Genomic DNA, 26,569 nt, shown 5'->3' with positions numbered 1-26,569 from the left:
TGTGAATCTCACACCGTGACCTCTGACCTGGAAAAAACTGGGGCTGCTGAAGAACATGAAGCTGATCCTGGACAGTGTGTCGGGTTCGGCATGAGAGACGTTGGACAGCAGAGAGGCGGGAAGTGTGACCTGAGCTAAAGGATTCAGCTGCTCAGACTTAGAATTAAAATCGATCTGAGAGGGGACAGGAAACAAAGCTGAATCAAAAAACACAAATCCACCTTCTACAGGAGAAAGTTTTGACCTTCCCAGCCGTTACCTGTGGGTCAGACTTGTTTGGAGACATGAAGGCGCCGAGGGTCGTTTTGTTGAACGTCGTCGTGTTGAGGGCCAGAATTCCCACAGCCAGATTCTTGGAATTGATCTGGATGGACGGACCATCAAACTGGATCTTCTGCACCAGCTCGTCCATGGTCTTCAGAGCTCTGCGGAGGACGAGAGAGTAGCAAAGTATTTCTACGATGATTTCAAAGGGAAGCAAAACCAGACAGATATTGGTGAGAAAGACAGAGGTGGCGTTTAACACGGCTGACTGAAACGCAGCTGAAAATGATCATGTTTGAAGGTGATTCATGTGAAACAGACTCAAACATGTGAGTCTCGTTTAAGTTTCAGTTTAATACTGAACTTTCCGTCCTGCCAGCAAACTTTGTGGCTGAGAGTTCCTTAAGCGGCAGAACGTTTCAACACTCTGACTACATGCTAGCTGATGGCTATCATAGAAATGGGACACGGCCTCCGCGCAACTGAGGGCAACCTGTCGGTTCCGGTGATCATGCTGAACTGTTTTACTGTTGGAGGTCAACTGTAAGTAGTTGTGGCATCAAGTGGTTGCCCAGAGGTTGAGCATGGAGCACTCTGCAATCTTCGAGTGAACTTTTGGTGGAAGGTGGCCTGTGTCCAAACTGCTGCGGTCTCTCAGATAGGTTGGTGAAGCTTTGCAAATAATGTTCATGTGATTAATAAACACACACAAAACCATCACATAACAACCAGTCTGAGTCGGTCTGCACAACCAGTACAACCCGTCTATGGTGAAACTCGCTGCAATAGGAGACGCAACTCAAGTTTTATTCCTATGCAAATGTTAGGTTCTCATCCGCTGCTGTCACAGAGCAGTTAAATCTCCTACTTTCAGAAGCTACTGGACTCTGAATTTAAATGCTTAATGTAAATTTCAGTTTAAAGTGAAAAACTTTGTATGGAGACAGCAAATGATTTGCAGTTTTCACCGATTTATTCCAGTTAATCATCAAATTATCAGAAACCGACGATCCAAACTGACAGCAGACTTTCCACCTTATTCTCAGTTTATCGTCATCCTGATGCTTCAAAGTGTCTTTGCTAACTGCTAATTTTCACAGACCTGGTGACATTTGCAGAATTTCTCCAGTCACCATACTTCCTGGTGGTGTGTGTGTGTGATAATTTTACATTTTTCAGATGTTTTGGTTACAAAATCAAGATTTTAGTAGATCAGCCGCCTGCAGGTCAACATGTGATTCTTTGTTTTTTTTAAACATGTGATCAACATCTGATCAGTCACTATTTGTCACCTAACAGCAGAAACAGAAAGTGTGTAAATAGGAGGTTTTAATGGGATCGTGTTAAAATGAGAGCACAGCTGAGTTCAGCTTTTACTGAAGCACAAAAGGAAACATGAAAACAGTTTCCTAGACCTGAAGGATCCATGTGACTGAAAACTTTCTGCATTTCCTGATTTTCCTGCAGTGATGCAATTACAGCAACTCTGGTCAATCAAAGCTAAGAGTACAATTAGCTACATTAGCTACATAGCATGCTGGAAGTATGAATTTTCCTGCAGCATCATGAACACCATCGACTGTAACGAGGAAATAACAGCACACTGTGTGGGCCATTAATGCCTCAGAGTTTAAGATTATTACAAAGAGTTCATGACATGATTAAAGTTGTGGAGTAAGTACTTTGTAATATTCCTTCCACACGCGGTTTTTGTGTGTTTCTCTGTGAATGCAGTGATTTTACTTTTGTGTTTTCATGCAGCAAATAAAACCTGCCGGCGTGGGACATTCAGGGACAGCATGGAAAAGCAGAGTCCAGGAACAACAGAGCCTTCTTATTTTCAATAATGCTTTCTTTCTGTCATATCTCCTGTTCCTTTGGTGGATGTTCACCTTAAACACCGTTTCACATAATTAAGTCAGAGAACTGCTGGATCTGTTATGTCATATGTCCTCTGCAGCCAATCAGAAGAAAGCAGGTTTAAAGAGAGCTACCTTGTTTCAGAGGACAAACCAAACAATAATTGTGATCAAGCAAAGTGAATAAGACAGTAAACTACAGAACTGACAGTGAGTCAAAGTTAAGATGACAGCAGAAAGGAAAGGTTTCCTCATTTTGTAGTATGAAAACAGCAGCTGCTGTCAGTGAATGTGTCATCAGTGGGAGGTGAGCAGAGTAAGAAGTCTGTACTTGTCTGAGGCCGACGGGACTGTAGCTGAGCCAATCATGACGTTAGAGATGATGGTGACGATGCTGGAGGCTAACGTGATGTTGATCTTGGCTATGTTCACTAGTTGTTCCACCTTTGACACCACTTTAGACACCTGGACACGGAGGACAAGGAGGACAGGAGGACAGGAGGACACAGAGTCACTCTCCTGGTCACAGGAGGCTTGAGTGAACAGATGCCAGTGTAAACACTCACCTCTGTCTCATTCAGCTTGTTGTTGGTGAACGCTTTGAGCTGCTCCGCTACATCAGATGCATTTTCTGCTCAAGCAACACACAAATGGTCCATTTTGTCACTTTCTATCACAACTTTGTGATATATCACAGATTAAAACACAAATTCAGGTTCATTTTCCAGTTCTGTGTCGTTTCTAGTCTATTGACTTATAATTCAGGTTTAAAATAGTTTAATGTATAAAGTCTTGAAACTGAACAAAAATCTATATATACGTATTTGTCAAAAGTAAGTGAAAATTAGAGTTTCATACAGATCATCTTAATATTTTTGTTTTTCTTTTACAAATGTCAGATTTACTCACAGCAGCTTTAAAAGTGAATGAATATTTCTTTATATTTGTGAATTTATGTTAAATTAATTCTGCATGTTTGATTTTGCAGGATTATGGATCCTGATTAAATGTTATTGGAAGAAAAGCTTTTATCTTTCATAGTTCGTTGTGAGATATTTATATTCAAACAGGTGTGAAAAAACATGCTGGAAGTACCCTCAGAGACTGTATGTCAAAAGAATAGGTAAATAAGTATTTGATATATGAAGCTAATTATTTGCAGAAATCATATATGTTACATATTTCAAACCATACGATTTTTGGGCAAATCAGAAACGGACGAGCAGAAAATATTGTAAAAACGTGACCCAGCATATTATCTGAAACACACAAAGAGTGAATAAAATGTTCCCACATTGGAAAAGAACATTTTTAAATCTGTACTTATGCTGCGGTCTCAGACGCTTTAACTTTGTTGTTAGAACTTTTATTTTGAACTGCGGCAGTTGGAATAAAATAATTTAAAATCATGGATTAGCTTTTTTATTCATGCAAAAATAAAACAACTCAGATATTTAGCTGCCTATTTTTTTTAACGCACAAAGCAAATGATGCATTGTTAGAATCAATGGCGTTGGCACGCCCCGTCTACAGTCCGCTGTCGGTTTGACTTCGTGTCTGAGCGTACCTGCTGACACTTGGATGGAGTCGATATCAGTGCAGTTGCTGCTGTTTGGATCTGACCAGTACGATGAGTAGTTCAGTGAACTGATTAAACTGGGAAAAGAAGAGGTTATCGATAAGGCATATAATTACTCAGCTTAAAGAAGTAGTCCTAAGTAAGTGAGCCGGCACTGCTGCAGGCTCGAATAACCTGCAAAGGTTTTGTGGAGGAATGTGAAGGAAGTGCTTAAATATTCAACAGCTTAACAAACCCAATCCTGCTCACTCCAAACACACAGTTCAATATGCAGTAAAGGTAGTTATAACACTCCCTGATTTTATCAGCCTACCCATCCGCCCCGACCTCCTTCCTACACTAACTCTATGACAATAACATCGCCTACTTCCTGTTTTAAGATGGTGAAGTAACATTTAAAGTGTTCAAATGGGATTTCAACCCTGGTGTTTGCAGACCGGAGAACATGTGCAGCAGTGCTCTTCAAAGGTCTGACTGCTTCGTTCAGACTTTATCTGTGAGTCTGCTCAACAGAAATGCTGCTGTGGAAACGTACGAGTGTGATAAAAGGAGCAGAATAACCAGAATTTCAACCCCACTGTCTCCACAGTTAACCCCACTAAGGACCACTTCTTTCTGAGAATTTATGCTGAGGCACTCGTGGGAGTCTGAAGATGTCCTGCTTGTCGTATTAATAAATTATAGATCACCATGAGGTGTATAACGTTACAGGAAGATGAATTAAGTCAATAAATCAACATCAAATGCTGCTGTTTCACTAATGTTCACATGTTGACCATATAACACTGCACGTTTACTATTTTCTTGCACACACCACAGTGCCCCAGAAAGATCTGATTAAAACCACAGACTCTAACAAAGAAAAGATATAAGCTGCTTTTATTGCTGATTTTATCACAGTGGAGGTTCTTAAAATACATTCTGGGATATTTCGTGCAGTCTTGATTAATGACTCTCCCCAGAAACACGAAAACCTCACGATGATCATGAGAACAAAGTGCCTACAAACGATGGATATGAAATAAATAACAGTTCATGAATATAAGTGCAAATCCTAATATTTGCCTTGAACCTGCTCAAACGTGGTCATTTCAGGGATGATGCAGGATTATTGTTAAGTGGAAAATAAGAATATGGAGCTGGAAATATCGCAAACAAATATTCGTGTTTGGCTGCAATCAGCTCATGTTTTGTGCGTGTTGGTCTTTCTTACCAGGTCCTCCATTTCTTGTTGAGGAAGCAGGGCTGGTACCGAGTAACGGTTGGTCTGGTTTCAGGCCAATGCGAGTCGCGTGGACAATTTTCTTTAAGCAGAAAAAAACAGGAGTGATTTCAGTTTTGAAGCAGACATACATTCATATAATGAAACAGGAAAAACATCCAGGGCACAGAGTGATCAGAGAAGGCAAACAGACAGACTTTAGACAATAAAATCCACAACAAATCACAGCCAGAGAGTTGTGTGAGTGATGTGCAGAAACCATACTTCTTTATTATCTCCAGTTCTTGTTTTTCTGTGTTTAGCGTCAATGTAACCTTCTCACCAATCAGTCTGACTTCCACAGAGGCGCTCTGGATCTCCATGCCCTCTGCCATGCTCCCCTGTCTGAGCCGGGCAGACGCATCATCAATGAGGCTCAGGCTCTCGTTGGTGATGTCGGTATTAACCAGCAGACCGCGGCACTCATAGCTGCAGCACAAAGAGAGATGCCAGAATGACATACCATCCTAAACACCTGACTTCTATGAGCTGATGAGCATGTAATGACAGGAACCTGCAGAGTTAAACAGAGTCATGCTACCTGCTCAGGTTTCCTGCAGTCTCTGGACGCAGCTGAACACTGGAGAGGGAAAAGAAGAGAAGCAGCAGAGATGAAAGACTACACACAGAGAAAAATGATACATGCTGCATGAACACAGTAAAGTACCTGCAGCCAGGAAAGCACATAAGTCAGACTTTTACTGTTCACCTCAAAATGTGACCCAGGTGTGCAGAGCCTTACTGCTCAGCTTTAAACACCTCACACATCTGCACTCGTGCTCACAGGAGCAGGACAGTAAACTTCATCCTGGCGTGATCTGTCGCTCTCACAGTTGTAACTGTTTCTAACTGTTTCTTTTTTCTCTCCTTGGCGTAGCTCATCTTTTTAGCTATTATGAAATGGCTGAAGACAAGCACAGAACCAAACAGCATGACCCATACAAACAGGAAACAGAAGGGGGTTTTTTTTTCATCAAGGATAAAAAGCACCTTTGCACTAGGTCGTGTGGGCTTTGTGTGATAGCTGTTTGCAGGATTACCTGAAGTTGCCCACGTAGACTTTGTGGATCCAGTTCTCAAAGGTCTGATTGAGCTGTAAAAATAACAGATCGGGTTTGAAGTCTGCTCAGCAGTTGGTGTGTTGATGTGAAGAAGCTAAGAAACTTTATGTACCTACTCCACGAGTAAAAACTGTTCCAAAAAATCAAGGTCATCGCTTGTTCAGGTAAAGGTGAGTCTAGGTCCCGACCTCTGTATTCTCCTAATCTTCATTTCTTTAGTTCACCAGCTCAGAAAAATTTTTCACTCCCGTGTTATCTTAATTCACTCTCATTAAATAAAATATGACTTGAATCTTGTTTATCATAGACCTAGAGATGAAGTTTGAGTTCTGTTCAATAATTCATGTAGTCAGTGTACTCATGTAGTGTGGCTGTTTTGTCTCCCCCTCCTGGCAGTGAGAGTAATTGCACAGCTGATCTTTTTCTTTTTTAGATATTCTGACACTTTTTGTCGTTTCTGTTTCATTTTTATCTGCAACATCAGAAACTTTCTGCTAGCTGCTGTAGCTACACCGCCACTATGCCAACCAACCAGAGTTTAGCGCTGCCACAGACATCAGATATTAAACTATGTTGTACTGAGACTTCCTTTTGTTTCATTTAAGAAGATAATAACTGGAACTGAAGTTCTGAACTTTTTTCTGTGTTGTGTTTTGAATAAAATACATTTTACACCGTTTTTTGACTTTGTATTGAAAATCATATTTTAGTATATTTCTACATTTGATAAAGTTAAGCTGCTCAGAGCTTCAACTAATTAAAATTATGAAAGAAAATCTAATGAGGTCTGTCACTGCTGCCATGGTTACGCTCACTGAGGTCTGGACATGGATGAATCAGTGGAGTAAAAACTCACCCAAAGAGCCACGGCTGATTTAAGCGTCTCTCGTGTCGTCTGGGATCTGCTGTCATCCACCACAAACTTGAATTGGTAAAACTGCTCCTCTACAGACCAAGGTGAGAGCACAGGAGAGAGAAAGAAGAGCACTTTAGACTCGATGTGCAACAGCTAATTCATACAGAGCCTGTGGCACATAGCAGGAGACGGCCCGAGCGATTTGAGCTGATCGAGTTATGTAAAAATCTCATTTTGAAGTAAAATGATGAAAAATGGGAACACACCGCCTGACAGATAATAACGTCGGCGCTGAGAGGAGAGCAGTCGTTCCCCTTTCTTTTTTCAAACTGCACAAATCAAAGAGTCGAAGCAGGATTTGTGCAGTTTGAGTCTTTCTCAGGATTGTTTGACCCTTTGATCTGCGCTCTCACAAATCTACCTTAAAAAGGAAAAAAGGAATAAAGAGCATTATTTATGAAGCAGGTACATTAAAGATCTGTGGAGAAATGTAAATGTTAAAGAGTTTTTGGGTCTGAAACTTCCTGTAAAATTAGTTTCCTGTTACACAGACTCATTTAAGTGAGTTTTTGTGTGTGTGATTTCCTTAAAAAACAGATACGTGTATAAAGTAACGACTAATGGAATTAAAACTGATTAAAGCTTAAAAAAAAAAAAGACTTTTTAACCCATACTTTCGGTTTGAGAGGAGGCACATCCAAGCTCTTCCTGTAGGGCCCTGCACGCTCCTGCTATGCTTCACATCGGCCACGAGATGTCTCTCTAATATCTCTAATTGTTAGTAAATGCTACTGACTGGAAATGAGGAAATGGAACTGACTGGAGGGAAATCCTTATCTTATCTTTGGTTATAAATATACTTTTCAGAGTTTCAGTGCCGCTGATTGATTTTGAATATTTGATTTGATAGCAGAAAGTAGCCTCCACCAAGAAGCTGCACGGACTGAAAAATGAATATAAGAAAAGCAGAAAAACGATGTTGGCAGTTTATCAGAGAGGAAAGAAAAACAGGCAGAAAGTAGACTACAATCCCTTTTTTCACTACAAGTACCAGGCTAAATACCAACATCTGATTGGTCAGCTAAACTCATGGTTAATGAATTACAATGAGCCAGAATCACTTTAAACCAATCACCAGTCTCAACTTTGATGGGGATCCCGCCCAATCACAGCATTTGTACTGACATCTATGATTCGAACTACTGACCTGCTGTGAAACCCAACCACCTGAAGTGAGTATTCAGTCTTAAAGTCTTTGTGTTTTTAAACCAATGCATTGATATTACAGCTCAACCAAAGACTGACCCATAACTGACTTTACAACAGCTGAACATGTCATTCTGAGATTATTCTGATTATTCTATTATAAGATTATTGGTTACTGGCAGCAGGAGCTTGGTTTCTTTGGGCCGGGCCAACAATGACATCAACCGGTAAGGTCTGAATTGCTGTCACCTCAGATTACAGAGGAAGTGTTGAATGGGGACCAGTAAAGTTCTTCAGAACCAAAGTGGGCTGGTTGAATGGAGTTGGTTATGGGAACACTGTGAGGCGGAAATACCACAAAAACACTTAATAACATGGACACAGGCGTCCGTATGCATTTGTAATGCTGCTCAAATCAAAAAGTTCTGATTCAGACCATTTAAAAGACTTGAAGACTAAATACTATATTTTTGTAATCTTGTAATTTTACTGACTATTTATTTTTATTTTCTACGACAACAAAGTTGTTACTGCGTAACATACTATTCCCCGATGGCAGTCCACACTGACATATAAAAAGAAAGCGTTGTTTGCACCGGCAGGGCAGTGTGGGCCTGATCGATGGATTCGCTGTTGGGGATCCCAGACTGGGGCGGAATGTGGCCTTTTTGAGGCCGCTGCTGCTGCCAGCGTTAGCTGATGGACTGAGAGCTCTGAATGGAGGTGTAGGAGAGGAGATCTTTGGGGTCATGAGATGCCAACCAATGGCAGCTGCTGGAGGCGTTGGGGAAAAGTTGAGATTGTTGTCTTTGACGTTGCCAGTGCCGTGGTCTTGGTTCACGTCCCCCTTCATTAAAGCTCCTGAGCTCTGGTTCCTGCTGTGATTCGACACGCTTGGACTTGAGTTCAAACTTGGCTCTAAGGCGGTTAAATTTGACTTTGCTGCTGGGTCTGCATTCACGTAACGATCTGGCACCGGCACTGGCCTGCTCCCTGTCACACTGCCCTCAGACCCATCCAGACTTCCTTTTTCTACGAGTGCACTAGCATCTTTAGCTGCTGTGATGTTGGTCATCGGAGCTGGTGCCACAGGAGAGTCTCTGAGTGCCACAGCAGGGGTTGAATTAGACTCAGGTATATATTTAAAGCCTGCTGTGTTTGTGGTGTGGTTGTCTCTCCCAAGAGGTGAAAGCTCATCAAGCCTAGAAATGAAACCATGATTTGCGGTCTCGATAGAGAAGCCAGTGGGGGATCTGGAGGTGGAAGAGGGGGTATTAAGGTCAGAAGACTGCAGGGGGGTTGGAAGAACCAGAGCAACATTCTGTTGTGATGATGTTGCAGAACCAGGCTGATAACAGGATTCAGAAATAGGACAGGGAGTATTCTGCATATCGACAGGAGATGAGAGAGAATTCAGGGCAGATTGTGGAGTTACATGCTCATTAGGGTGATGGCCTGTTACAGCGTTTAAGATTACAGCAGCTTCGGTGCTCACAGGTGAGACATGCTCATTAGCAAAGTGTATCTTTGGAACAACATCTGCAGGGTTAAATGGAGCAGAGAGATGTGATAATCTCCCACCAGCAGTTTGCTTATTTGAGGCCTCAGATATCAACACTGAAATGCCGACTAACGTAGACGCATTTCGTGGCTGAGAGTGGTTTGTAAACTGTGATAAAACCTCGTCCTGGTTAGGAGAAACAAGCGGGCGTGACTGGATGGACTCCGCGGAAACTTGGCCAAACGAAAGAGATCGAGTGTTTGAGATAAACTCCTCAACTGGCTGTGTGGTTGGTCTTTGTAAGGACTGTGCTGCTGTGGGCTGCAGGAATCTAACAGTAGGACGAGTGGGTGACAAGGACCTGATTTCTGTGTTCATCATGCTAGCAGGCGCTGCTGGCCATGTTGCCCGGCTAGGGAGGAGAAAGGAGGATGAAAGGGTGGAGACAGAGGGTGAGACAGGAGAATAGTCATAAGACAGGTGCTGAGATGGAAGAAGAGGTGAAACCCTTTCTATGAGAGAAACAGAAGATGACATGGAGGGCGAAACGACAGGAAGCGAGGGTGTGAAGAAACTCAAGATTGGAGATTGCTGCCGCGGCCCCCCGGTGTTAGCCCCCTCACTCAAATTGAGCTCATCACTCCTAAAGTTCTGAGTGTGTGCCTGACTGTCAGAGTGTGTAGGCAGCTGCGTGTGCGCTGAAATGTGTTTCTGGATCAGACGGCCGGGTTGTACAGTGTTAGCTCGCGTCAGGCCTGAGACGTGTGTTAGATCCATCTCCGGAGCGTGCCGGGGGGCTGTCACACCAAGCTGTGCACTTGAGCTGTCGCGGTGTGCCAGCATCTGGGACGGATTCAACAAAGGCGGAGTGGAGTGACTTAATCCACTGTCATAGCCAGCAGGAGCCTGCGAGTTGGTCCGAGTGCCAGCAGCTCCGTTCGCTTCTCCCTGGTTGTGTAAATGTGAGACTGCATGATGCAGCCTCCAAGGATCTCTGTTAAAGGTCGGGCTGGAAGAATCTCTCTCTTCTGACCCAGACAAAGATTTCTGAGTCAGAACGGTTTCCTCTCCCATCATCCCCTCTGTCTCACTGACAGAGTCAGCAAACGAAGGGATCTGAGAGCTTTGAGTTAAAAGGAAGACATTGGTCGATGATATAGAAGTGGCAGAAGAAGAGGGCGGTTCTTGCTTTCCCTCCATATATGCCCTGAGCAGAGCCAGAGTGTGATCATGGCCCCAAATACCAGCTGTTGGCAGCGAGGTCAAGCCAGTGTCAGTGTGAAGCACTGAACGAGTTTCTATCTCACTCAAATCTTTCTGATGAGAATGAACTAAAAAGGGTCTGACTGACAGGCTAGCTGCATCTGAGGACGGCCACAAAACCACTGACAAATTTAGCTCAGATTCAGGAAACTCTAACTGTGACAGGGCTGGACCAAAGTCCGGTACAAGCGCTGCAGGACTGGATACCAGAGCCTCCACAGATAATCTTGAGGGAGTTGGGTTAGTGTGACTAAAGGAGTTATCTGAAAAATCTTCTGCATGGGTTAATGTATGTGATCGAGTGTCAGGGGACAGGCTGTGCACAGTGGAGGGCACTTCATTTCTGTTAGTTTTAGATAAACCACTAGAGGACTTTTCTGCAGAGTGGTATTCAGGGTGCAGGGTGCTATCAACAAAAGGAGACTGAGATTCAGCTGGGGCTTTAGAAAAGAGAGGAAATGACAACAAAGATGCTGTGTCAACTGTTGAGTCCTCAAAGTTCTTTTGAAGATTCGAGGACAGAAATGACAACACAGACACTGGCATGTGAGCAGTTTCTGAAAGCCTTCGCTCTACACGCTGGGAAGACGATGGCAGGAGAAGGGAGGGGTACCGAGGAGCAGCAGAAGGTGGAAAAGGAACCAGGGTGGGCAAAAGGGGATCAGAGGCCAAGGGAAGGGTAGGGCTGAGTGGGGAGTACTGGGGTACGGCGGATTGAATGGGGGAGGCATGGGCGGAGGTGGAAGTAAATTCTAACTGAAAGAGAGAAAAGGGAGGAGTAGGAGGTAGGATACTGGATGAGGAGTAGTGAGGGCTCTGGAATGGCTCGCGAAAGGGAGGAGACGGAGGGGAGAAAATGGATGATTGACGGGGAATGACTCGCACAGAAGACTGTATGTGTGCATGTGCGTCTGTTCTTGTATATAAATCGTTAATCAGACTACTGCTGGCTACAGCTAGTCCAGCTTTACTGCCCAGAGGGTTTAAAGAAAGTGAGGATATCTGGGCCTTGTCTTCCTTCTGTGGCAGAAAAGAGAAATAGATTTGTTTGGGGAAAACCACCTCAGCGAGGAAAGAAGGGGAGCTTAGATGTGCCATCGGCAAAGAAGGTGTTGGCTGCATGAAGAGGCGGGATGAAGAGGAGGGAGGAAGGGAAGACGGCACTGCTTGCAAACTCAGTCTTTCCAGTTGTGCATAGGAACTTTCCTCTTGTTTCTGTCCACTTGGACCGCTGCTCTTTGGAAGCTCATGGTGGGTTTGAGCTGTTGTCAAAGTCTGATTAAGAGTGCTGATGGATGTTTCTGGTACCAGTAGGTCTTTTGAGTGATCTTTAAAAGGCTTGATGCCTGCTGCTAGGATGCTGAGCAGGCTTTCTGAGCCATTATGGAATTGTGTTTGGGTGAAAAAATGTTCACTTCCTCTTTCAGAAGGAGTTGAGGGTTGGATGAAAAGGTGGGAAGCACCTTGGGGGTCTGAGTTTCTGGCATCAGGTCCAGTAGTGTGTTCTTTGGATAAGGGATCAAATTTATATAATTTATAAGGACTCCTTTCCCCCACAAGTTCAGTCATGTCATACATGAAAGGCTCAGAGCCTGATGAATACTCATTATCCGGTATCTCCTGATCTGTCAGGTTACACGCAGCAGATGTTTGGCTTTCACCACCACTCATGTTCAGGAGTGACCATGATGAAGCAACAGGTTTGTTCTTCCTACTGCCAAGTGCTGATAATGATGACAAAAACAACGACGATGATGATGATGATGATGATGATGATGACAGTGGTGCTAGCCCAGCTGCAGCAGATGCCTCACTTTTGTTCTGCTGCAGAGGTGACCCCTGAGGTGAACTTGAAGCACGAGATTCAGGAAGGGACTTGAAGTCCTGAGTGGTGGTAGAGACCTCAGTTTTGGAGGCTGACTGGTGAAAAGTTTTTGGTTGGGACGTAACAGAAGAAATATTTAGATGAATGGTTGCAGGCATCGAGTCTTTCAACCCATCTGTGTCTTTGAATCCAGTCGTTGGTGTGAATTTAGGCCTGGCTGTGGATTTGAGATCAGCTAATGGAACAGCAGGCTTTGTAATGTGAATCTCCACCCTAGGTGGTGCTTTAGTGGTAACTTGATGTCTTCCTCGGTTTGGCCTCTTCCTCAAAGGGGTTGAAATGTACCCCAGGGAAATCTTGGATCTTCGATACTGTGGAGGTCTTTGGAAGGGAGCAGGGGGTCTAGGGCGGGTAGCTTCAGATGGACCAGAGGAACCAGGGACTGAAGCTAAGAATCTGGATTCTGAATGACGGGGACTGGGAGTTTGAGCAGGGGGATTCAAACGACTGGACGTAAGAGATCTATGAAGAGAAGCTCCTCCAGGAGGATTGCGAAAAAACGCAGACCTGGTTTGCCTGATTTTGTGGACTAAAGGAACTGGATGTCTAGGGGCTTGGGAAAAAGAGAGTATAGCAGCAGTAAATCCAAAAGTCTGTCTTCTGAGGTAACCAGCTGGCCAAACAGTCAGGGACCTGGACTTCAAGGCCATTGGCTCAGGTTGCTGAAGCATAATTTGAGTCTCCTCCACTGTCACTGGGATATGGCCAATCGAAGCAGATGTCATTATAGTGAAAAAGCAAGTTATATACAATAAATAAAGGTAAAAAATGCATTTCAAAAATAAACCACTAATATAGGATACGATACATTTACATAAGCCATCTCAACATCCTACATGTAGGATGTTGAGATGTGACTGCAGCCACAGACAGTATTGTAGGATTGTACAGTGATTACTATGTCTGTAACAGCGATATGAAACAAAGGTTCTGTGAGTGCATAAACCACATGAGAAGAAACCAAAGCAAAAAATTTGACTATGACTATAACTAGGTTAGGCTGATTAAGCAGTTAAAGAGCTAAAAAAAAAGGAGAAGGAAACAAAAAAGACCCCCCAAAATAAAGTTTCACAGGCCTTAGATCCTGCAGTGCAAACACACAGCTATTAGCAGAAAAGCCTCACATATTCCACAGGAATGATGAGAGTTGGCTAACACTGATCTTGGTTTAAGAACTAGACATGGATGTGTGAATGTTACCCCAGGAAGAAACAGCAGGAACAGCTATGTTAGTCTCTGGTTGGTTAGTAGTCATGAACTGCAGCTGGCCAGATGTTTCTGGAACAGTGAAATGAGAAATGAGAGCTGGGACTAAAAGAATTAAACATGCTGAAGAGGAGTAAGAACAAATCAATGTATTATTAAAATATTTACAGGTGTTGATGAAATAAAACATTTTGAGCAAGTATTTTTCATCTATAGTACTGTACGAAAGTCTTGAGCCACGCCTCATTTCTTTATATTTTGCTTGCAATGAGCAGACTTGGTGGTCTTGAGCAGTAGTTCTCCAGCTTTCTGAAGATCTTCCAGAGTTTTCTTTGGACGCTGGCTGCTTTTTTCAATCCCGTGCTTGTAACTGATCATCTTCAGGGAAATGATTTATTGTTCAGTAACTTACTTCACACTGACCTGTGAATCGTTCAGTTCAATTAAAGTATAAAAAACACCTAATTTAAGGGAAGAACCCGAGTTTTGCCTGAATATTAATGACAACCTAACAAAGAACCAGTTGGAAACTGTATATACAGTCTATTTGTTACTATCTACCTGTCACAAAAGCAAATCATTAATCCCCATTTGGGAGTACAAAAGACGAAGCGTGAGGCCTAAAACTACCCTCAACAGTATATGACAGTCAAGATCTTAAGACACAGGAAATAAAGGCCTGGTCCAGATGAACAGAATCAACTTTTTGGGGACACGTTTATGTTTATAAGAGCTGAGGCTGTGGCACAACAACATCCTATCATATACAGTTTCTGTATCTGCTGCATAAATACCACTGTTAAAAATCCATGCAGTTAGACAGTGACAGCATTATTGCTGCCAGTTTTGGCAATGGTATTACTGTTTCTCTTACCATGCAGGGTAGGGTTAGTATCTGGATGGTTAGTGGTGAAAGATGAAACAGCTGCCGTGCTGCTGGTTGGCTGTTGGGCTACAGGAAGTAAACAATCACAGATTATCAGTCATCTGAACTGTCGCTACATCGCTGCCTCATAGAGCTTCATATAGAAATGCCATCTTTCTGATGTAATGTGGTATCAGTGATCAGTGTCACAAATAAACTAGAAACAAAGACAGTGGTTAATATGGATACGTCTGTTGGTATGTCCTTCCTGCTGTCGCCAAAAAAGGTGTGCATGATATATGGTTTGATGCCAGCCGCTGCATATTGTGAACATATAACACAAATCAAACTAAATTCTTTGAGCTGAACGTAACACGTTAATGAGCATGAACACCAAACTCCACCACATGTGGAACAAACTTCTTTTGTGCTCCATTGGGCCGTCCTTGTACAGTAACTGGTGAGTGGCCCTGCAACCTGCAACCATCAAAGGTCGGATGAGCACAGGGCCTCACAGTGGACCGAACGCACTCAGAGAAGTTGGTGTGAACGTACCTGTGCACCCTCAACTGTTTTTTTAACAATAGTCTACCACAAATGAGCAGGTCACAAAATACCCAACAACAGTAAAATAAAGTGTGAATATAAATATAAAGTAAAAGGAACTGCAAGCTGGATTCAGCTGCATTTGGGGGCGTGGCTTTTATTGTAAGGATAAAAAGGCAGCTATAGAATGGAGCCAGCGACATATGAACATCTGTACTAGACGTTTGTGAAAAAGAGCTGCTTTTTGGAGGGAAAACAAAAAAACACAGTGACACTGACAGAATAACAACCGATTCAAAATGCTCTCGGTGTACTACATCCCATATTAATGCGTTCAAAATGCATCAATATGAGAACAACAGCAGGTAAAACAAACCTAAACTGTGGAGACGTCAATACGATGCTGTATGCTTTATTGTAAGTTGAATTTAAGTTTTTGGGTTTTTTTGAGTAGTTAATAATTCAGTAAATCATGCAAAAGCACCTTCCAATTTTTGAGTACAAAAGAAAACTGTTTTCTTACAAACATGACATTTGTTAAATCTTACCTCCGTCTGTACCACCAGTCACTTAAAATATATGTTTGAACTATTAGTTCCTATTCACTTTGAAGACATTATCCACTAAAGGACAGAACAATGAACTTGTACTCAAAGCTATGCTGTAGTTTCTTCATGACATTATCTTTTTGGGGTGTATTTGGTTTGATGTGTAAGTCTTCAGTAAAACATTGTACATCACTGAACTGACTAAAGCATGAACATTGTTGTTGCTGGTTTTATATTTGTTATATTTTATGGATCTAAGTGAAGTTTTCAGAATGCATAAGCCACATGGAGGGTGTGGTTGTTGGATAACGATGAAAAACATTTTGGTTTTTGGAGATTTGATGAGGGAACTGCATTACGAGTGGACTGATTACCTGATTCATAGCATGCACGTGTGAGATGTCTTATAGCCAAGCATCACTGATTGGCTGAACCTCACTGAATGTATGTATACACTGTTTCTCTGTAGCTGACGAAGTTCATACAGACCGAAACACTACAACTGAATAAAAATAATGGTTAGCGGGACGGTGTGCGGAGGTTATATCATCTATTTCTCTACAAAACTATTAGTTCCTTGAAATGTCAGTGAGCTTACTCTGCAGTTTTAGCATCCAGGTTAAGAGCAAAGTGAGAATAAAATGTAAAAAGCTTGAACAGCGTGTTATTGATTGGAACGCCACTTTCCAATTGCGCAAAGAAGCAAATCTGACCTGTTAGTACCTCGCTTTGTATCTGTGAAAGGACCCATTCACTTCAAGGCAGTGGCGGGCCTTAAAAGCCACTTCTTCTTCTAACTACCCGTCATTACAGCACATTCATGACAACGTAAAAACCTCATTCAGTGACAATTTATAAGAGTTTTTCCACATGTGTGAGTTTTCTCTCCTTATTCTAAGACTAATTTGAATCAAATTCATTACTGGATTGTAAAATCTGACTACATAATTGTTTTAGTTGGGATAAAAACTGTAATATTTTGAACTTTGAAGTCACATCATTTGGGAGAAAAAGTAGTGTTTCGTGTGATGGTTACAAAATCCTGTGATCATTTACCATCATGTCCACTTGGATTTGGATTTTAATAGCAGCTTTTTAATCTTTCTATTAAAAAAAAGATTAATTACAACAAAAACAGCTGTTAACGAAGTCATAAAGAAGGCCAGCTACTGTCAACATTGTATATGAAGATAGTGTTAGCTACCTTACCATGTGCTGTCCTGCTGGATGCAGAAACATTAGTATCGGTAGAGGCAGAGGTAGGAGCTCTGGTGGTGGTGGTGATGGTAGTATTAGGCAAAACTGATCAGATCAGATTAGATTATGTCAGTAACACAAAAGTATCTTGGATTCAATGACACAGTAATGAGAATTATGAGAAATGTGAAACTTGCTGACTGAACAGGTTATTCTAACACAACAACTGTTACCACTCACTGTTGAGGTCAAAGGTCGACTGCCAGAACAATAACTGGTACAGAAATATTCTATCTATGCTTTTTCTCTAACACCACAAATACCACTGATTAAAGATTAAATGTTATGTAATCACAGGAGAGGTAAACTTTTAGTGTTAGGAATGGCAAGGCCGTTGAGTCGTAGAATCACCTGCATGGTTAGCAGATAAAGACTAGACTGTTGTTGACCTGCTGGTAAGGCTGCACGTAGTGTTTAACAGGCCTGCATAAATCCTGTGAAGATTTTCTTCTTCATGTGAATGTCTGTAGATACAATAAGCTATGCGCCAACCTGAAGGAAGTCTATGATAAAACTTAGACGTGTAATTTTACTGGTATTTAATTTTCATGACTAGACTGGGAGGGGTCCACCTGAAAAGGTGGCCAAATTATTTAGCCTCATGACATTTGGGAGATAAAAGTCCTCATTTAACTCTCAAGTAACAATTTATCTATGTACACACAGTGTACAGTGGCTTGCAAAATAATTCGGCCCCCTTGAACTTTTCCACATTTTGTCACATTACAGCCACAAACATGAATCAATTTTATTGGAATTCCACGTGAAAGACCAATACAAAGTGGTGTACACGTGAGAAGTGGAACGAAAATCATAGATGATTCCAAACATTTTTTACAAATAAATAACTGCGTAATTATTCAGCCCCCTGAGTCAATACTTTGTAGAACCACCTTTTGCTGCAATTACAGCTGCCAGTCTTTTAGGGTATATCTCTACCAGCTTTGCACATCTAGAGACTGAAATTCTTGCCCATTGTTCTTTGCAAAACAGCTCGAGCTCAGTCAGATTAGATGGACAGCGTTTGTGAACAGCAGTTTTCAGATCTTACCACAGATTCTCGATTGGATTTAGATCTGGACTTTGACTGGGCCATTTTAACACATGGATATGTTTTGTTTTAAACCATTCCATTGTTGCCCTGGCTTTATGTTTAGGGTCGTTGTCCTGCTGGAAGGTGAACCTCCGCCCCAGTCTCAAGTCTTTTGCAGACTCCAAGAGGTTTTCTTCCTGTGTTTGGCTCCATCCATCTTCCCATCAACTCTGACCAGCTTCCCTGTCCCTGCTGAAGAGAAGCACCCCCAGAGCATGATGCTGCCACCACCATATTTGACAGTGGGGATGGTGTGTTCAGAGTGATGTGCAGTGTTAGTTTTTCGGCCACACATAGCGTTTTGCATTTTGGTCTCATCTGACCAGAGCACCTTCTTCCACATATTTGCTGTGTCCACCACATAGCTTGTGGCAAACTGCAAACGGGACTTCTTATGGTTTTCTGTTAACAATGGCTTTCTTCTTGCCACTCTTCCATAAAGGCCAACTTTGTGCAGTGCACGACTAATAGTTGTCCTATGGACAGATTCCCCCACCTGAGCTGTAGATCTCTGCAGCTCGTCCAAAGTCACCATGGGCCTCTTGGCTGAATTTCTGATCAGCGCTCTCCTTGTTCGGCCTGTGAGTTTAGGTGGACGGCCTTGTGTTGGTAGGTTTGCAGTTGTGCCATACTCCTTCCATTTCTGAATGATAATTTGAACAGTGCTCCGTGGGATGTTCAAGGCTTGGGAAATCTTTTTGTAGCCTAAGCCTGCTTTAAATTTCTCAATAACTTTATCCCTGACCTGTCTGGTGTGTTCTTTGGACTTCATGGTGTTGTTGCTCCCAATATTCTCTTAGACAACCTCTAAAGCTGTCACAGAGCAGCTGTATTTGTACTGACATTAGATTACACACATGTGCACTCTAGTTAGTCATTAGCACTCATCAGCCAATGTCTATGGGCAACTGACTGCACTCAGACCAAAGGGTGCTGAATAATTACGCACACGCCACTTTTCAGTTATTTATTTGTAAAAAATGTTTGGAATCATGTATGATTTTCGTTCCACTTCTCAAGTGTACACCACTTTGTATTGGTCTTTCACATGGAATTCCAATAAAATTGATTCATGTTTGTGGCTGTAATGTGACAAACTGTGGAAAAGTTCAAGGGGGCCGAATACTTTTGCAAGCCACTGTATATGTGTTCTCTTAGTCTATTGATTAGTCTTATGGATTAGCCCATTTTTGGGGCTTCCTGTTCAGCCTGTTTAATAGTAAATTCAATAGTTTAGGGGGAGCAGTCATTTATTATTGTTTTTGTTCAGTTTTGCAAAGGAATCAAACATGAAAGCAGATGAAGCCTTACCAGAAGAGGAGGGGCTGGTTGCGGCGGTGGTGGTGGTACTGATGATAGAGGTTAGAGGCATGCGAGTGGAGGGGATGCTGGGAGATGGAGTGATGGTAGAGAGGACTGATGATGACAAATCAAAGGATAAAGCAGGACGAGAGGATGACACATGCAAAAACAAAGTGGTTTTAATGCTAGCACGAGCGTTTGCTTTTTCCCAAAGTCCAGTTTAAGTGCAAATGTTCCAGAAGGTCTAAAACTCTCACATGCACACATTACAAACAGATATATAAGCAGCACATAATGGTGCTTCACTAAAATTCCATTAAGAATGAAAAGTTCTTATTATCCTAATCAAACACAGAGAGCTGATTTTTCATGAATTCCTGGGAAAGTTTATTTAGAGCTACAACTTTTCAGTTGGAAAAAGGACGACAGAAAGGTTAATTGACTAATGAAAAGTTTGATGAACTCCATCTTCAAACGCAGCAGTAGATAATTTACTCCTCTGTCAAACGGACGGGTTCATCAGAGCTGAATGAGTTGAGTAATCTTACAGGTAGTTAATGAATAAGAGAATGACCAAACTGATCTTAGAGGGTTTTATTTTTCACAGGCGCAAAATAGCTTCAAGCTACTTTTCATGGCTTCTTGGAAGGTCAAACATGGCAGAGCTAAAAAGGTTTGAGATTTTTATGAGGGAAATCTCTCTGAAAACCATTAAGAATAACGGCTTTGTGCTGATGAAATGTAACTGATTTCCATAAAAAAGGTCTTTCTTTGTGGATGTTAGATGAACCCTAAAAGTTTATCCTAAATTAGAGTTAGAGGAAAAAAGGGGAAGCCTCTACAGAAAAGGTATTTGACTGAAAAATCCAGAAGCTTAAAACCAACCAAAAAGGTTTAATAATCATTTAAAAAAGATGGAAGGAAGAAGAGAAAGTAGGGGGGGGGAATCATGAGGTGATGATAAAGCAAAAGCACTGAAGGAAACAGAAATGGCACAGGGAAGTGGAGAAGGTAGAAGCTGCATGAAGAGGAGGGTTGCTTACCGTGGGTGTTGGCATTAGTAGTGTGGATGGTGTTAGTGGAGTCAGTGGATGAGGTGGCAGGAGAAGAAACAGCTGGTGGTAGTGACAATGTGATGGGATGAGAGAGAAACAGATGCAAAGGATGATAAATGGATGTGACGAGGAATGAACATCTTAAATGTACACAGTAGGGGTATAGGATCTGGGCTTCTCAAGTGTTCTCAGCATCGTTAATAAAGAATGCAAATTATTCAACAGTTATGTAGTCATAATGATAAAAGCTCTCTTTTTTCACACAAAGCTGACTGTGGGTCTGTGTACCGCTTACAACATAATCACACTAACCAGCAGCAACCAATCAATAAGTGATGTGGATTTAACAGCTGAGCCTGTGGCTGCTGTCAAAACTTACCACACAGTCTGGTTATTTATTTTTATTTTGTCCCGAGCTTCCTCTCCTGCCATCGTCAAGCTGACATACACAGCTCAGTCTCCAGAGTTTTTCCAAGCTCTTTCTGACCAAAGGGTTTAAAGCCATGAGATGGTTTACACAGATTAAGTTTGATTATGTCATGTGGAAAGGCTTGAGTCTAAGCATGGTCACAGATGAGGTTTAGAAACAATGAATTCTGTGGCATCAAAGGGATTTCAGAGGTGGACCGAAACAAGAGGTGATAAAGTCTACTCGTGAAAAGAAGTTTGTGCTTCAGAGTTAAAGTGAAACCAAATGTGTTTGGAAAAAAAAAAAAAGAAAACCTAATGTTGTTTAAACTGGACCAGAACCAGCTGCTCACTCATTTGTGGTTCCATTTAGCTTCTTTCACCTACATCTCCTGAACAGAAGTCAAACAAAGTTATGTTTTTCAGGAAAGCTATACCTGAATGAGCTTCACCCACTGAAGCACACCCACTCAGGCCTTCTTCACTCCTCAGACCACCACCCTAACTTTCTAACAGCTCTACTCTTCATCTGACCATTTATTCTTTTTTCCATCGAGCTTACGAGTTATTATATTATCACCCTCTGTCATGGCTTGTTGAGCTATCTGTGCTCTTAATTTCTATCCTGCAACACAAACTGTAGTTTAATTGGCTTCGCTTCCTCGCTCTCATGGCACAATCACACAAAAACTGACCTTTAGAAATACAGTATGTCCCTCTGAGGCTTCCATAGTTCTGGCCAGTGTGAGAACTGACATTTCAGCAGTGGAGCTGGGTCACATTACTAGTTGGCCCACAGCTAATGTTCTGACCAGAGCTCACTGGTAAGTCTTGGATCATGTGACCTCTTTGAGCAAAAGAAACTGGTAGGGGTCCATTTTTCTCAAGGGCCACGATCTGTGCAGGGACAGCATTCCAGTTTTAATGGCTATGGCAGCAGCTGAACGGCACCCTGGGGGATATAGCTTTAAAAACGTTATTTTGTTCTTCGGGTATGATCTTTTTTGGAATTAGAAAATGTCATTAACTGAGCATTCCTGGATAGATTCTTGGCAGATCCACGTGGACTGGTGAGAGTAGGTGACATGGGCCAAATGCCTATTTTTATTCTTTCCTCCTTTATCAGCCACTTGAACTTATGAAGGCCGATCAAATGAATAAAGCAGAGTGAAGCATCTGTCTCCATTTCAAGAATGTCCTCATTTGAATGAATCTGACTGAGATTAAATTCCCTTTTGCTTTCTTTTCTTGTACAGGCTCAGTTAATGTCACATATAAAGCCCAAAACCATAAATCAAAGGCTTTTGCAATCTGCACGACTTTCTCTTTCTCATATGTTTGCTTTAAATAAGAAAACTGACACAAAATTCATCTTCTTTTTGTGTGTTATTTTTTTAATGAATTCACCGAATCTTCAGTGTAAATGTTGGAAATTTTAATTAGTAACTGTTTTCTTCATGTCCAACTAACAGTTATGCACCAGTCGGTAACAGAAAGACCTAACAGCAAACACAGATGTGATGATCAGGAGGTCACTGAGCGTTTTCTGGCAGAAAAGCTTTAGGAAGTGCAATAAACCCTGGACAAAGGAGTCAAGCACAGGCGTTTGACCTGGGAGAACGAGGTTTGTGTCACGAAAGCTGTCAAAGTCAATGACAGCGTGAAGAAGTTCATAAGGTTTATGGCAGGTTTAGGTAAGGACAAGCTGTGCTCTTCTAATTATGCAGCATTGGCTTCCAAGTTCCAAAACTCTGACATCACCAGAATGTGACCGGCCTGCAGGATCATTAAATGTGGTTCTGTAGAAACACCCCAAACAAAGATGTTGATCACAATTATGTTGATCATCTCACCTCTTGCCAGATTCATCCTCGAACAAACTAGCATCTCTTCACTGTTCAGAGCAGTTTGACAGCACTGGGAATGCTTAAAGGCTAGAATATGTTCAGGGCTTTGGGGAAAGCCAAGGATCTCGATCCAAACCTGAGCCTGCTTTCATTTAGAAAGTTTCTCTTAACAAGATGTTCAAAATTCAATTAAACGGCTTTCTCTTATTCCCACAAAACCTGACCCTTAGACACTTCTTCACAAGGCGGAAAGCAAAGCTCGACAGCAAAAACCATCATAGTGTGAAGCTGAATAAGAAGTGTAGGCACCGATGCACTTGGTTTACCTTTATAAAAAGTTCATATGGTCACTGAGGAAAACTTTTATATAGAAGTCAAGGCTGTACGATGCCTTCTGTACTTCAACAGTTCAAAGTGTATACACTGCCAGGTTCAGCCCCAGCAGTATAGCGCTTGTATATATTCCACTCGGCTTCAATCACTCAAACTGTCATTTTTTCATGGTCGAAACTCTTTTCCCTTCTTACTTCCTCTGAGGTCCTTACAGCGTTTGCATTTTTCACCAAACTGTAACACAGTGTGAAGAGCTGACCAAGACCAGAGACTAATAGATATTTGACAGTTGTGACAGCTCTAATGTCACAGGGAAAAGACATCAATGCAACGAGGGAGCTGCAATGAAATGGCACAAACCCCATGTAAAAGAACCCCATAATTTCCTCTTGGTATCTGCCAATAAGCTGTTCCGAGCAAATACTTATCTGAAAAGGTTAATGTTGTGCTAGATTCACTTTTGTGTTCTTCACTTCTGTCTAAGCTCTAATGAACTTTGACTGGTGTGAGCGTGTCTGTCACTGTGATCTGGACTAAGCAAAGGTAAAGTCAGTGACTCATTAAGCTAAAATTTTACAGCTCATTTTGTTGTGAGAACTACGGAGACCTACCTGCTGGTAGATAGTCTTTTACCATTTTTACATTACTATAAAAATGATGTATGAAATTATGCAGACTCTGAAGCAATTTTGTGAAAAGATGATATGTTTTCATTTAAAGGAAGAACTGATCAAAAATGTTCGTTGTCATTTGTGTTTTACACATGATTAGTTGGCGTTACCCAACATAATGATGTTACCTGTAACTCCATCGGTTCTAAATTTCTGTTAGAAGAACAGGGTATTTGTCTTTTTCCCACATAGCAGACAGGTCTGGCCCGGATCTGGTGTCAAGCCGGCACTGCTGGCTGACGTCTGGCATGGTAAGTGGTATGTCATCCAGATATGGGCTAGGCCTGGCAATGACGGCACTATTTATGGGATGGCATGCCATATCTGACCCGATTTTGGTTTGGTGTATGCGGCCCAGGCTCATAGAAAACAGGTCTGGCCCGGATCCGGCATCAAGCTTGATGCCGGATCCGTGCCAGACCTGTTGCCTGATGCCTGTCATGGCAGGGTGTATGTCAACCAGATGTGGGCCAGGTCTGGCAATGATGGTGCTATTTATGTTCCTATTTTCCTGTTTTAGTTAGAAGACCCAAATGCCATGTTGCAATACTATACTGCTATCGTAACCAACATTTCAAATGCAGGTTTGACAGGTTTGTGAGTGTACACTTTATCCAAAACCTAGTGACAGTTTACTCATGCTAACCACTGGGTGGCGCTAGCTCAGGAGGTAGAGCAGGTCAGCTATTGAACAGAAGGTTAGTGATTCGATCCCTGGCTCCTCCAGTCTGCATGTCAAAAGTGTGAATGTGTATGAATGTAGTTAGGAAGCACTCAGTTTAGAGACAGTGGGTGAACGTGGCATGTTGTAGAGAGCACTTTGAGTAATCCGGGAGAGTAGAAAAGTGTTATATAAGAATCAGTCCATTCACTGTCTGAACAGAGTTTCGTCATGTTTTCCATCGGTCACTGTACACTCTACTGTGTACAGTGACCTTGAGTGTTTTGAAAGGCGCTTTCAAATAAAATGTATTATCATTATTATTATTATTATGTTCCTTTTGCGCTATCATGTTCCATCACATTTTTATTACATGGTTTGATTAAGGTACACATTAGGCTGACATCTGGGGCCAGAGCTGAAACTGTTCTGGGCCAGCAGTGTGTCTGAAACTGGCCCGTGGCTGCACACAACTTACACATGGCCCGCATACCGCAAACAATGACAGCCCTTTGGTGGCCCAGATCAGGTTTGCCAGGTAATCCAGACGTGGCCCAGCACAGGACCACCAGTGTGCCTGCAACTGGCCTTGTGCTAGCCCATGTGTGGGCCACCTCTGGCAAACCAGATCTGGGCCACACATGGGCCGTCATTCTTTGCGGTCTGTGGGCCATGTGTAAGCACATTATGTGGGCCAGATCTGGGCCATACCAATTTTGCTATGTGGGTTGTTTCTGATTCATTGATCCAAGAAGAAGAGTATGCTTGACCACAGACAGTAATACATTATCATTTGATAAACTTTGATTTAACAAACTGATTTAATTTACTTATTAAAGATTCCTGGCAACATTTTTTTCTTTACTATAAAAATGCTCAAATGCTCAGTGCAAGTCTGGCCGTGAACATCACACACAACAAACAACAACAGAGGACGTTCACGGGGGGGAAGCGGTCTTTTTAGCCATTGTGTAAAAGAGCATGATCATTTCATACCTGGGCAGCCCAGCGCAGGTGAGTCACAGTTAGTATTGAGGGGTGCGTTGCTCACTGGGAAGATGCCTGGGAGGAGAGGAGGAAAGATTTTTAGTCTGATAATCACAATGAAATCTGTACACAGGTTAATGCTCAGCTCTGTTAAGATTTTTTATTTTAGAAAAAATAATTGCAAAGTTTAAAAAAATTTGGGCTTAAAACTCATTGTTAGTCCCACACTGAGCCCCTATTATATCATCTCTTCACTTATCCAGAAACCACTGGAGCAGACATGGCAATGAGTTTCATCACCGATTCATAATTTAAGTCAAATTTAAGTACCACTGCTGATGGCTTATTCATACCAGCCTTTAAAATGTGAATATTTACTAGTTTCAGTCTTCAGAGACACTAAAAATGTGTTTAACATTTTCAGTTCACACTGCAGCCACCCTGTGCTGTCCATGCTGCGCTCCTTTGCCACGACCCTGAACCGGGAACTCTGACCTGCTACCCCATCTGTCCTTTCTGTAGTGTGAAAGAAAGTGTGTGTGACAGTGTGTGTGTGTGTGTGTGTGTGTGTGTGTGTGTGTGTGTGTGTGTGTGTGTGTGTGTGTGTGTGTGTGTGTGTGTGTGTGTGTGTGAAAGGGTAGAAATCCACAAAAAGCAGTAAAAAGGCTCTCTGAAGATGGTGTCCTGTTTAACAGGTACAAATAAGTCTGGAGTCAGAGACAGTAAATGTGCGATCCTCCAGCACTAAACTATTTTGCCTGGTTGGTACTTCAGCTCCATACCACAGATGTAAAAAGTACTCTCAGGGTTGGAGTAACGCTGACTTGCTGTGTTTATGCCTGATACCAGTCTGACGCAGTAGACCTGGCTGCATCCGTCCGGCTCAGTTTGGGGTTTTTATATTAACAGTTATGCGATCAAGCTTCAATTCAAGTGCCTGAAGTGCTTATCCATTTCTGGCTTGTAGTGAGCTGAAGCCTATCCCAGCATGCATTGGACATGAAGTGGGGTACACACTGAACAGAGTGCCAGAAGAGTAACACGATCTTCTATTT

General features: G+C 42.2%; 1 protein-coding gene across 4 annotated transcripts in view; it reads right to left on the bottom strand.

The window, feature by feature from the left end:
* adgrg6 (adhesion G protein-coupled receptor G6) overlaps positions 1-26,569 on the bottom strand; it is a 116,713-nt gene that overhangs the window by 34,250 nt on the left and 55,894 nt on the right. For 2 of the 4 annotated variants that reach the window (XM_039598705.1, XM_039598706.1), the window contains 12 exons: positions 25,524-25,589; positions 20,596-20,667; positions 6,881-6,969; positions 6,004-6,056; positions 5,505-5,543; positions 5,247-5,392; positions 4,916-5,006; positions 3,691-3,779; positions 2,690-2,754; positions 2,455-2,588; positions 260-425; positions 28-174 (listed from right to left, as the gene is read on the bottom strand). In XM_039598705.1, the coding sequence (XP_039454639.1) occupies positions 28-174; positions 260-425; positions 2,455-2,588; positions 2,690-2,754; positions 3,691-3,779; positions 4,916-5,006; positions 5,247-5,392; positions 5,505-5,543; positions 6,004-6,056; positions 6,881-6,969; positions 20,596-20,667; positions 25,524-25,589 (1,157 nt within the window). The remainder of the gene's footprint in view (positions 1-27; positions 175-259; positions 426-2,454; positions 2,589-2,689; positions 2,755-3,690; positions 3,780-4,915; positions 5,007-5,246; positions 5,393-5,504; positions 5,544-6,003; positions 6,057-6,880; positions 6,970-20,595; positions 20,668-25,523; positions 25,590-26,569) is intronic. The other 2 variants (XM_039598707.1, XM_039598708.1) reach the window with 1 other exon arrangement.

This window comes from Oreochromis aureus, linkage group 15, assembly GCF_013358895.1.
Source record: "Oreochromis aureus strain Israel breed Guangdong linkage group 15, ZZ_aureus, whole genome shotgun sequence".
Classification (NCBI taxonomy): Eukaryota; Metazoa; Chordata; class Actinopteri; order Cichliformes; family Cichlidae; genus Oreochromis; species Oreochromis aureus.
The sequence above is the reverse complement of the archived record's forward strand: the minus strand, read 5'-3'. Positions and strand labels throughout refer to the sequence as shown.